Here is a 12472-nt window from a genome sequence, read left to right as displayed (position 1 = left end):
ATGGAAACCATCTTCTCTCCCTCCTCCACTCCACTTCTCAATCCCAAACCCCTTCTCTTCAAGTCCCCCTCTCAACAGCTCCAAGCTTCTTTAACACCCACCAAGTCCATCACTTCAGGCCTTAGAAAGACATCTTCTCCACCTCCCACCCAAAAGAGCTGGATCTCCCACCTCCACCATGGACTGGCCGCCGCTGCCCTCTCGCTGGCCATCAACTTCTGCCCAGTTCCATCCCTTGACTCCCCGGCGATTGCGTCAGAGTTTGACGTGCTCAATGACGGCCCACCGACAGAATCATATGTTGTTGATGATGCGGGTGTACTAAGCCGAGTCACCAAATCTGATCTGAAGCAGCTCCTATCCGATTTGGAGTCGAGGAAGAATCTACAAATCAATTTCATCACACTTCGCAAGCTTACAGTATGTATCCATTCTAATCATCACTAATGGCAGTCTTCATTTTACATATGTGAAGTACTGCAGCGAAATCCCTTCATTCTTACTCTTGATATTTTACAACTTGCAACAACAGAACTTGTTAAGTTTGTTTTGTCTACTCTCACATAGATTTTTTTTTCCCATTTTAAAAGGAACCCTTGATATTGTGTAAACTGGCTATAATTATCAGGTGCTACTGTTTGATGATCTGCACATTCGAGAGCAATAAAAATTTCTTGTTGGAAGGTATTTGGACAGTTGACATGAACTAATTTTTGCACCAATTTCTTATCAACTTGGTGTCCAACATTGCCATGATGTCTGATTTCTGCTGACCTAAGCATTCTCGATTTGAAGCTTTTGTGAATGTTTTTTCAATTTTTTTACCTTCTCTGGTAGACTCTGAAATTGGTTGCATACTTGCTGGTAGCTCAGCTAGTCGGCGCCCATCTCGGCGAGAGATCTCTGGTTCAAACATGAGTGGTGGTGACTTATCTGAAATTAGGTGTGTAGCTAGCTGCTTCCCATATTCAAGTCCTTAATGAATGTGTCGTTAGTAGAAATTGATGAGTGGTAGGGGCGAAGGGAAGAGGCCTATAGAACTAATTAGCTTAGGTGGAAGCCCAGTTTTGCTGTGAGAAGGAACTCTAAATGTGGCTTGCCCTTCCAGCTTAAGGTGGCAAAACAGATGGGTAGGGGTGAGTGTTAGACCATCATGTACCTCAGCTAGCCCTAGTTACTCCTGAATGTCTTTTACAGTACTGTAGAATATATTGTACCTGCTGTTTAGGTTATTCTATCTAGTCCTTATGATCTCTTTCTGGCTCTTTCAAAATATTAATCCCTGGACACATCAATTCTTGAGCAGCAGATCAGAGTGCTGATAATTTTATGAAATATATTTAACAGAAATTCTATATCTCTGAATAGCTTCTTCATCACCAATGTCTTGAAGTAATGCTATTTTGTTGATTATGAAGTTATGATGAGGAAAAGAAGAAATGTGCTGCAAGACTAGCTCAACTCTTCAATGCCAGAATCCCAAGTTGTTGTCAGGGATCTCCACTGCATTCCAAGTACAGCATCACATTACAATCAGGCCATGACTCCCGATTTTTTATGGCAGTTCTTATATATCTTAATGACACTGAAATTTAACTGAAAAACCAAAGACATATAATGAAAATAATACTAGCTTTATAAACTTCCATTTAATTATTTATTGGTGAGCTTTAAAAGGGTTTCCATTTTCTGAAATTTTGTGGTTGTCAACCCATCAAACTTCTAGCCATTTTTCTTTATCAAAAGGAGAGTGAGATTTTTAGTTTTATAAATTTGATAAGAATTGGTAAATTTGATTGCAGAGCAAAGCAGATGCTTTTGAGTATGCTGATCAGGTGTTGGAGAAATGGTACCCCACAATTGAAGAAGGTAATAACAAGGGAATAGTTATCCTGGTTACCAGTCAAAAAGAAGGAGCAATCACAGGTGGACCTGCATTCATCCAAGCTGTTGGAGATACTATTCTTGATGCTACTGTATCTGAAAACCTTCCAGGTAAGGCACTTGTTTTATTGTTATACTTTTTCGATAACAATAAACAAATGATTTTAACCTACCAGATTATAAATCAGATGCTGATTTTTTGAGGGAGTGGCACTTTGTGCAGGAAGTTGCTCATAACCTGAACCCAAAATCACATGCAACCAGCTGTTAAATTTGATACCTAGACCTTAACGTGTCAACTTGTGAAACCTTGATGGCTATTGATTGAATTAACAGTGATTTCTAAGCTCTTAAACTTGCAAAGCTCAACCCTTTGCACTTACAAAACTGAGTTCCCACATTACACTATACCACCTAAATCCGCCATCTACTGTACAGTTCTGAATTGAAACCAAGACAAACTTAAGTTGAACTCAGAGCCTAAAGCATATACACTTTATAGATTCAAAATCAATATGCACAGTGACTGCATAGTCCATAGTTGATTTTTGTACTAGATTTTAAACTTTTTCTGATAGGTACACTCATTATTTGTTTTCATGTTTCATCCCAATGTCTCTCCCTACAAATCATCTCAGCATCATCACTCATCAGGATTCTCATTCCACAAAGAGCTTGGAATGTTGTGCAAAGAAAGGTCAAAGTCAAAAAATTAAGACTAGAGAAGCATCTTTTGCCCCATTGAGGAGGTTGTAGTTGCTAATCAAGTATGAAATTTGAAGCATTTGGTGCTATGGATACTTCCAATATTTGCTTGCAAACATCATTATAGACTGCTCTGATTCAGGCTATGCTTTTAAAAACTAGATGATAAAAAAAATATGGATGAAAAGTAGTGCTCAGGCATGGAATAGGTTGGTTTTTTGACTTAAGAGGACTCACATGTGCATTAGTGCTTAGAGCTTTAAGAGTTCAGGGATCAAAGCTACAACCAACTATGACTCAACAAAAACCGATTTTGGATTTATTGGAAACATTGCAGCTCATAATTAAGAAGTTTGAAGTTACAAGCATCTAGTGATTAAGGGTCAATTCTATAACATTTACACTAACAGAAGACTAATGCAACATGTGATACTTAAGCCTAAGATTACTTTGAAATAACAAAAGCAGAAACCAGATTGCGATGCAAGTTTGCTTTAGAATAGGCCTCAAACCAGCCTGAACCAATCGAATTGAAGAGAACCACCGGGTAATGCTTGGTTCTACTTGGTTCAAGGTGTTAGGGCGGTTTGTTATCTTTGTAACACGCCCTCCTCTCACGACTTGGCCTTGGGTTGCCTTGCCTTTTGATCACTCTTTACCTCCCACTTGCATCCGGCTAGGGTTAGGTTTTGTCACCGCCTTCAACAATGAACACAAGTATGCACTTCACCCTCTCTCAGGGCCGGCCCGAGCCTTAGGCGACTGAGGCGGTTGCCTAAGGCTCCGGGCCAATGGAAGGCCCCGGGAGGCTGACCAAAAGGAAGCAAAGGCCCGATATAAACGGGATCAGGAGCTGGCTAAGAATCTTCCCCCCTCCATCGGTGGAGAGTTTCCTGGCCTGCAGAGGGGCAATTTGGAAGTTGGGGACAGTAGTTTTGTTTTGGGTTTTGGGGGGGGGGGGGGGGGCGAGAGAGAGAGAGAGGAGGGATTTGGTTGGCTTGATAGACGCCTAAAGCCACTCTTACCTTTCATCCCTTCTCTTTTTTGGTTTTGGTCTTGGTTTTCCTTCCCTCACATTACTCCTCATCCAGCTGGGCCATCCGGAAGAAATATAGGGGGATTGGAGATGGACGTCTTGGAGGGTGGAGATTCTTTTAGTTTTCTCCTCTCGGTTTCTTCTCCCCTCTTGGGTGGTAGAGAGAGAAAAGGAGGGAGGGGGTTGAATGGCTGCTGTGCCGTGATGTTGCAGTTGCTGCTTGGGTACTCACTTGAAGGGGAGATGGTGGGATGGGACTTTTATTAATTTGATGGAGTGAATTTTCCATAATGACCCTACTTTCTCTTATTGAGAGGTTTCTTTATGGACAAATTCTTTTCTTACCTTGTCCATGAAGTGCCATGGGATGACCTTTTCCTATCCGGCTCTTGCTTGACATGGTAAACAGTATTGCCAAGTATTATCTCAGTTATTTAATCAGTTTCATGGCCCTTCATTTAGAATAATTACTAAATTATTATTAAAAAAAAAAAGGCCTCATTCATTGGATTCGCCTTAGGCCCCATGTATTGAGCCGCCCCTGCCCTCTCTCTTTCCTTTCTCTCTCACCCTCTCTCTCTCTTTCCTGAAGATGATGACCATGTTGACTTCATCCTCTCTCTCTCTCTTAGACTCTCTCTCTCCCAAAGATGATGATGATCTTGGTGGCTTTCGCCCCTCTCTCTCTTTCTCCTCTCTATCTTTCTCTCCTGTCACTAGCTGGTACGATTGCTGGTATTGGTTCAGTGAACTTTGACGGAAAGCATTATGTACATTAACAATACACTTCTTGGATGAATTGCAGGATTTTCTTGTCAATAGGAGCTTAAATCATGACGGCGAGGAATACTAGCACTACAATTATCAAGACTTCATGAAAAGCAATTTTCTTTTATTTAAAAGTTTGAAATAGTTGAGCAGTTTGTACTTGAAAGCATTCTATGTTTAATGGACGCAAGTCTAAATATTTCTCTTAAGGTACGATAATTTATTACAAATAAAAGACGCTCAAATGTTATAATCTGAACATAAACTTGTGTTCTCATGTCAACTACATTTTGAAGTGTGCTATAATATAGGAAAAATTGTTAGTTTGATGGGACTCATCCTACATTGTTTAGTACACTAAACATAGTTGGGAAATGGATGGATTATTTGGTTGCATATAGAATGGTAACTAAAGGGATCTAGGTGATGACACAGATACCAAATGTGAAACAAAGAAGAGGGGTTTATAAGAAAATGGCTTAATGGAGACTTTCTCACGAAGTCAAGCGGCTAGGGCAAACTAAGAATTAGAGAATTAAGAAAGTAATTTGAGAATTGGGGTGCAAAATGAATCCTAATGAGATTGAAGAAATAATTGTTACTAAAATTAGGGATAAGGAATTGAAGAAATTAATTTCACAAATTCCTTTAAGAAATAGGAAGATATCCTATGGAGATTGAGAAATAAAATCCTTGATGGTTTCTTAACTTTGATAGATATAGTGAGATTGGCGAAGTATGACCTTGTTGGTTTCTTAACTATGATGATATCGCATGGTGTGCCAGTATCATATGTAGTTATTAATCTAATGGGGGAGTGAGAGCTTTAGACTCCCTACACCTCCTTTTTCTTTAAATAGGGAGTGAAATTTTTACCAAAAAACAGGAGGGAGGCAAGATCCAACTACTTTGTTGAGAATTTAGGATAATGAGAAGAACAAAATGAACTGTGGGTAGAGCACCTATCAACAATGCTACAACAAGATAATTACAAAACCAGATGCATGCTTTTGCTTTACCATCAATTCCATAGAGTGAAGAATCTAATGGCAGCTCTCATATAGTCACCAACCTTCCTATATTTGCTACTAAACATTGGAGTGTTCCTCTCAATTTAGCAGATCCAAGAGAGGCTAGGACAACCTGGTCCCACATTGATTACTAATTTGCTAGTTCATGCTGAGATCTCCAAAAGCACCAAAGAGATTTAAAAGTAGGCAACAATCTTCTAACTCCTAACTTCCTCGAGAATTATCTTCAAATAGTCCTGATGAAAGGGCGTTATAAGAAAATATGGCCGATTTTAGTGGTGGCATGATAGGGAGAGAATATAGCCCCTTGTCCATCCTTTTTAATGTAAGACCTATTCAAATCAGTTGAGATTTGTATGTGGTAAACTTAAGTGTCATATGTGTTTTATAGAGGTGGTTTTTATGTAGAATGCATATTGGCACTTTGTTATAGTTTTAGTGAAAGGGGCATTGTGGGGTAGTGATCCATCATCTATTGGAGTCCATTAGAAGGCCATGGACATTTACTGGATTAGACCCCTCTCTAAAGCTTTTTCTGCTTTCTTTCTATCCTCTGGAGCTCTTATTTTAGATGTTCTCTAAAGCTAGTTGGGGGCTCTTTCTTTATATCACTGAAAAGTGAGTGGAAACTATATCTGAGGTGGCAATCTTTCATTCAGAGCAGTGGAAACAAGGTCTTGTGCTCCACATTCGCCCATGAAATGTATTAGCAAACTTAATTCTTCTCTTGCATCTTTATCTTGAAAGTTTTTACCTTCATGCATCTGCAATTTGAAATTTCTTGGCCACGGGCCCACAACCCATTCATTGAACCTGGTATACTTCCATGCATTTGTATTCTCTTAGATGCAATTGTTTCTTCACTTTCCATCGTACTCTATAATTACATACTAGAAGCCATGAACTAAATACTTCAACATTATTTAAAACTCATTACTCAATGTTAAGAGAAGTAATATGAAGGATTGCTCACAGTGCACAACATCTTCAAAAAAAAAAATCATCATGCCCTAATAAAAACTTTATCATTTGATCTAGTATTGCAAGGGCTGTAAATAATAGGTTTTACTTGGGTACATTCTTGCAAGCTGTTCAACCACGAAAATAGTTGCTAATTTAGAGTACCAGACCATAATATCAGTCATTTAAAATTAATGCACTTTATGTTTGATAAGCTTCATTTACTTAGATGAATGATATGAATAGCATCTCCCTCTATCAGCATACCCTCCATGCTTGAAAGCAATTAATTGGTGCCACCATAGCGTTATCTATGCTATATCCCACCACAGCATGTCCAACACCCCAATGCAAACCTAGACGCTTATTTGTCTTAACGTGTTAAGCAAAATTCTGATATAACTATAAATCCTGGATGTCAAATGGTAAATGCATGACATCTATTCTATGGCATTACCATACAATTCTTCTTAAGCATATTGTCTGAATTCCTCTGTTTTCTCCTTATATATTTTCTTTATTGTTACTTTTGTTTCTTGCTGTTTTGTTTCCTATATTTGCGCTTTCATATGCTTAATGAAAGTGATTAGGCCTTTCCTAATCTCTCACTCTCTCAAAAAAAAATAGTCCTAGACACACTTAAATATAATGATAGGAAAGCAATATTAGTATTGTTGACAATTCAAAAATAATATTAACATTTTCAGTTTTTGTCCGATAACCCAAATCATAATGATTTTTTCTGCTCTCTCTCTTTTTTTTTGGTACAATGCTTCTTAGTTCTTATTGCACTACTTTTCATCAAGGGTCGTTGCATTTCACTCTCTACATGAGAATATTGTTCGATATCTTCCTAGTATATTTAGCTTGCATGAGCTTTTGATACTTTAGAATTTATTTGCTTGAGGCAATACCTGGTGCACCTAACAAAGATGCTACACTATCCAGAAAGATCTGATGCATATAGAGATAGACATTATTTGTTTGTGCATAAATTTTAGACAGAGAATATTCTTATGTGCATGGTTCTAAATCGTTACCCTTATTTTCAGAAGTTGCACATATCATGTCTTCAATTGCTGTGTTCTCTATTTATATTACTCCACATTAATAGAGAATGTAAAACATAACAACCAACGCTAATTAATAGGATGTAGAACATGATTTCTAAACTATGACTCCATTCTCTATCAATAATAGCGATTAGTCATAGACGTGGAGTATGTTGTCAATGTTCATAATAGCTTTTATTATTTTTCTATAGAAGGAAATCTATTTTGATGTTGCATGGTTTAAACAGAAAATAATTAGTGAAAACAAGTTGACAGAAAAAGTAACACAATGAACATGAACACATCTTATCTTATTTTAAATTTTTTTATTGTTCATGATTTTAAAGTACGAAGTATTCATATGGCATTTTTCTAAATCAATACTCCTATTCTGAGATGTTTTGAATATCAAACTTCTAAACTGTTACCAGCCAACGCTGTTATTTATGTAAAACACTCGCTTGTAAGCTAGAGTTTGTGAAATGTGATTTGAATTAAATTCATGCCATATCTATGATAGCTATTAGTCATGTTCATCGAGCAAATTGTTTTGCATGTAATAACTCCATTGCATATATCTTGATAGAAAATCCATCATTCAGTTGTTCGATGCTTTAAAACTGAAAATAGACAGTAGAACAACTTGATGAAAAAGTACAATGAGTTACTAGATGACATGTCTCTTCTCACCATTGAAGTTATAGTTAAGTTTTTCACTTTTGTTCTTGCAGTGCTGGCTACAGAGGAGAAGTACAATGAAGCTATGCTTAGTACTGCCAAACGCCTAGTTGCTGCTGTTGATGGGTTGCCAGATCCTGGAGGACCGAAGTTCCAAGAAAACAAGCGTGAATCCAACTTCAAGACCAGGGAAGAGACTGAAGAGAAACGGGGACAATTTAGCCTTGTAGTTGGAGGCTTACTAGTGATTGCTTTTGTGGTTCCCATGGCACAATACTATGCCTATGTCTCGAAGAAGTAGGTTGTATGTGTACAGCAATCAGTGTTGAAATTCTAATTTGAAGATATTATCCATTAGAATATATGTAATCACACAGAATCCTGAATCATATTTATATGTGCTCTATTCCTTTTAGGGTTTGCATGCATGCAAGAAGCATCATGTGATTATATGAACTGAGTGGTGGCAATATTTGAGCCAACCCACCAAGGTTTGTTGTACCAGGTGTACCACACCATATCGGTACTAAACTAGTATGTAGTTTTGTACCATATCAACACTCGGTATACCTTACCATCTCGTACAATACCACGTACAGACGCTATAATAGGATGGTACCGATACGTGGTTTGGTACTGAGACGACAAGCCTTGCAACTCACAAATCCAATAGGAATCAGGTGCAAAATTAGCAGGTTTAGACTGGACAGGATCTATTTGTGGTCATAAAATGGTCAAGGTCATGTAATCCCTCAAACATGAACAACTGCCTATCTCCATCTGGTGACACTACAATGGAAGATTTCCTTCCCCTTTCCCTTCCCGACCATTCTCTCTCTCTCTCTCTCTCTCTATCATGCTAGTATCAAAGTGGCACCTAATGATGAGGATGCCAGGACAAAGATCGTGTTAATGCTATAAAATTACTCCTGGAAGAACAACTCTTTGTGAGAAAATTCTGTATAATATAACAATGAACAATTGTCAAAAACCATTTCAAAAATATATGATCATCCTTACTTCCTTCGTAACACTTGAATCTTGCTCTTAGGTTGACACTACTATTGCCCTTCCCCTTTTGTTCCAACCAAGCCAGGAAACTCGGTTGGTCGAGACAGAAGGCATGTCGTCAATCTTGCCTGGGTGAGATCTGGATACATGCACGGACGTGCTTCCGGCATTGGGCTAGTTGGAAAGATATGGGTCGAAAGAAGGATAGAGAGTAGCATAGGTTCAGATAACTTGAGCTTCAAGAACTTTCTTCACTGTCACAATACAATTCGAAAGAGATGGAACTGGATATGGAACTAGATAGAGGTATAGAGCCAGGCTACTGAAGAAGTGTGTAGCATTGGGCTATGGTAGGGGTGTAACATTGGGATATGGTAAAAGTATAATGCTGGACGATAGTAGATGATCTAAGTTATACCTACTCCTAAGGTAAAAGACTGAGGTAAAGATAAGGATAAATTATTTGGATCGATTGTCAAAGGATCCTCTATAGCATGGTCTGTCGAACCAGGCCCAACCGCTCGGTTCGGACAGTACCGAGCCAACCCAGTGCAAAACCAAATCGGTTCGCATTTATTTTTTTGGTTCCGACCCTAAACTAGCCGAAACTGGTGCGAACCAACCTAGAATTGGCTGGAATCATCTAGAACCGGCCGGTTCTGTTCAAACTAAGTAAGAACTGGTCGGTTCATACTGAATCGACTCAGTTCTGAACCAGGCCCCCTCTTTTGATTTGTCCTCAGACATTATTTGTTGTTGGGAAGGCCTTTTCCTTTCCAACAATAATTGAAAGCGACGGAGAGGTTTTCGCCGCTCTTCCTTCTCGATAACTCAAAAATCACATCAATTTAGTAGTTTAGAAGGAAGATCCAAGCCTAAATAAGGTGTGCTTAATTTTTGCTATCTCATTCTCTCTCTTTTTTTGAAACTTGAAAAAATAGCTTACCACCAAGGTGGTAGCCTAGTGGTACTGGGCAGCAATTCTAACCATAAGGTTCCAAGTTTGAATCGCTGCGGCGACGATTAAATTGTGGACCGAAGCTCATTACTTTGGCCACTACTTGGACTTGTGGTGTAGGACCGCTCTTGAACCGCTAGTAGCCGGGGTGGTGCCGGGTGTGACGTACTCATACGTGGGACTCGAGCCAGAGCTCAGAGGAGTAGCTGAGCCGGGCCTACGGGTGGGGAGGGTATGAGTAAAACCGGTCGGGGTGCCCAACACACGGCCATTTCTGCCCGCATCGAACATTCTCCCGGCGGGGCGGGGGCCCAGTGGGGGCTGCTACGCGGGGGTGGGCTTGTCCCTTCCTCCCCCCTACCCCTTTTTCATTAGCAAAAAAAAAAAAAAAGCTTAAAAATTATAAAATAAAAAAATATGATAAAATTTTGATTTGGATTTGATTTTATTATATATTATAGATCTATAACGATCTACATAATGACATAAAATCTTTTTACTTTTGAATTATATATACTTTTTTAAATTAAAAATATATTTTTGAATTAAAAATAAAAGAATTTTTTAAAATAAATAAAAATAATAAAATTAGAAATATATTTAGGAGAATGCTAGATAATCTTTAAAAAAATTTGGTGTCCATTCATTCAAGTTTTGATGCAATCTTGTGCATAGTAGCCTAGGCTTAAGTTTAAAAAAATTAAAAAATTAATAGCCATTAATGCATGCCCAAGTGCTTAAAAAAAGGAGGAGCCATAACTATCAAAAACTTTAGCATCAGTGGAATTGATGAGTTCAGTATAGCTGTGGATAGAATAATTATAGTGTTAGTCTATTTTATTGGCACGCTGTAATTTTAGTATAGCAGTGGACAGAATCATATATTTTTCCACCGAACTTGAAATGGTGAGAATTCTGATTTGAAGATCACCCTTCCATTTTTTACAATTGAAGAAATAACTTATTTACTTCGATGCTAATATTAAAATAGAAAATAGGTTATGTAGTCTAGCTAGAAGAGTAATGTAACTAGAATTGCTTATTTTGAGAAATCAGCGTGCATAATGCACAAAGAAGTCAACCATTTACTTATCTATTTGTGATCTAATATGGAGGATACATGTACTCATTCAAAATAATTGCACTTCTCTTGTAAATCATTTTGTAAAATTACTTGATAAACATTGAATCTAAGTGGTGTAAGTCTAGTTTGAAACACCAACAATACGTTCGGGATATAGGCAATAGCATGGTCCTCTGTTTTGTAAAAGAATGCATCTGTGTCATTTTGCCCTATATCAAACATGAAAGGTCCTTGACTGAAAGAAATCGATCTTAGGAATATATCTCTTGAATTTGTTGCCTGTAAGAAAGCAAAAAATTTGCATCTTATATTACAAGATCAGTTACAATAAATGTATGTTGTGAACCTAAGTATCAGTATTAAGTACATCTATATGTACATGCTGGTTTAATGAATGTTTTATTCTTATATCAGTGTGCAGATGAGTATTATTTCCACAAGGCTCCTGATGAGAGTTTGGAGCTTTCAGGTTCTAGGCATTCTTCAATGGTTCAAGATGAAAGGTCCCACCATCTTTGATCAAGATATATCTTCAAATGGCAAAACCTGACTTGCATGTAGATGGTTCAAGCATTGATATTTTACAACAAAGAGTTCAGACCAAAGATGAGCATCACGGTCACAATATTGGCCAACCCACCAAGGTCAACTAGTGAAGGACATAGGTGGGTAACACCCATGGCTTAGGTTCATTCATGGATCGACGGCAAGCAATCTAGTGATAGTATATGCTCTTTAGTTTTTTTTCAAAGTTATATTGCAATGAGAAATCTTACACTTCCATCTTAGGCAGGTGGAAGGGGCCTCCCCAATCTTGGAAAAGAAAAAAAAAGGTCCCCACTCTAGTTAAAATCAATTTGATTCTGACTTGAAATTAAAAATTAGCTAAGAAAATCTTGTGTCATACCCCGACCTTGTTGCACGAGCCTGGCACTTTGTAGATTGCTGCACATCTACGGGGTTTTATCCCTATAGGACATGCAAGGCTTACCTTTTCACATACATTTAAGTGTAATTTACTTTTAAACATAGAAAGATTTTTATAATTTACTCTAATTCCAATAGTCTTAATAGCTTATAAAATAAGGAAAACCTTTGAACTATCTTATCAATTCGTTTATTCAAGTATGATATATAGAAAATTAACTAAATCCTAATTTTCTCTCTACTCAGCACTTGGATCCCATCTTAGCTACTCACCAGCATCTAAAAAGATATATCAAAAAAAGATGAGTGAGCTAAATCCCAATAAGCCACCTTTTACTTCCAATTATGGTATAAAACTTTCATCTATGAATAAAACTC

At 37.8% G+C, this 12472-nt stretch overlaps 1 protein-coding gene across 1 annotated transcript; it reads left to right on the top strand.

The window, feature by feature from the left end:
• On the top strand, positions 1 to 8542 carry TLP18.3 (thylakoid lumen 18.3 kDa protein). Its single transcript, XM_008798833.5, has 3 exons — positions 1 to 420; positions 1803 to 1995; positions 8168 to 8542. Exons 1-3 carry the CDS (start codon positions 1 to 3, stop codon positions 8413 to 8415), a joined length of 861 nt encoding a protein of 286 aa, XP_008797055.4. The 3' UTR covers positions 8416 to 8542.
• Positions 8543 to 12472: the final 3930 nt, after the last annotated feature.

Source organism: Phoenix dactylifera, chromosome 12 (genome assembly GCF_051530095.1).
Source record: "Phoenix dactylifera cultivar Ajwa chromosome 12, Ajwa_hap1_PhDact_Kaust_v1.1, whole genome shotgun sequence".
In the NCBI taxonomy this organism is placed as follows: Eukaryota; Viridiplantae; Streptophyta; class Magnoliopsida; order Arecales; family Arecaceae; genus Phoenix; species Phoenix dactylifera.
This window is presented reverse-complemented; position numbering and strand designations above follow the sequence as displayed.

Coding starts and splice junctions, on each gene's coding strand:
- TLP18.3 (XM_008798833.5), top strand. CDS start 1: ATGGAAACCATCTTCTCTCCCTCCTCCACTCCACTTCTCAATCCCAAA. Junction 421..1,802: donor TCACACTTCGCAAGCTTACA/GTATGTATCCAT, acceptor ATTTGATTGCAG/AGCAAAGCAGATGCTTTTGA. Junction 1,996..8,167: donor TGTATCTGAAAACCTTCCAG/GTAAGGCACTTG, acceptor TTGTTCTTGCAG/TGCTGGCTACAGAGGAGAAG.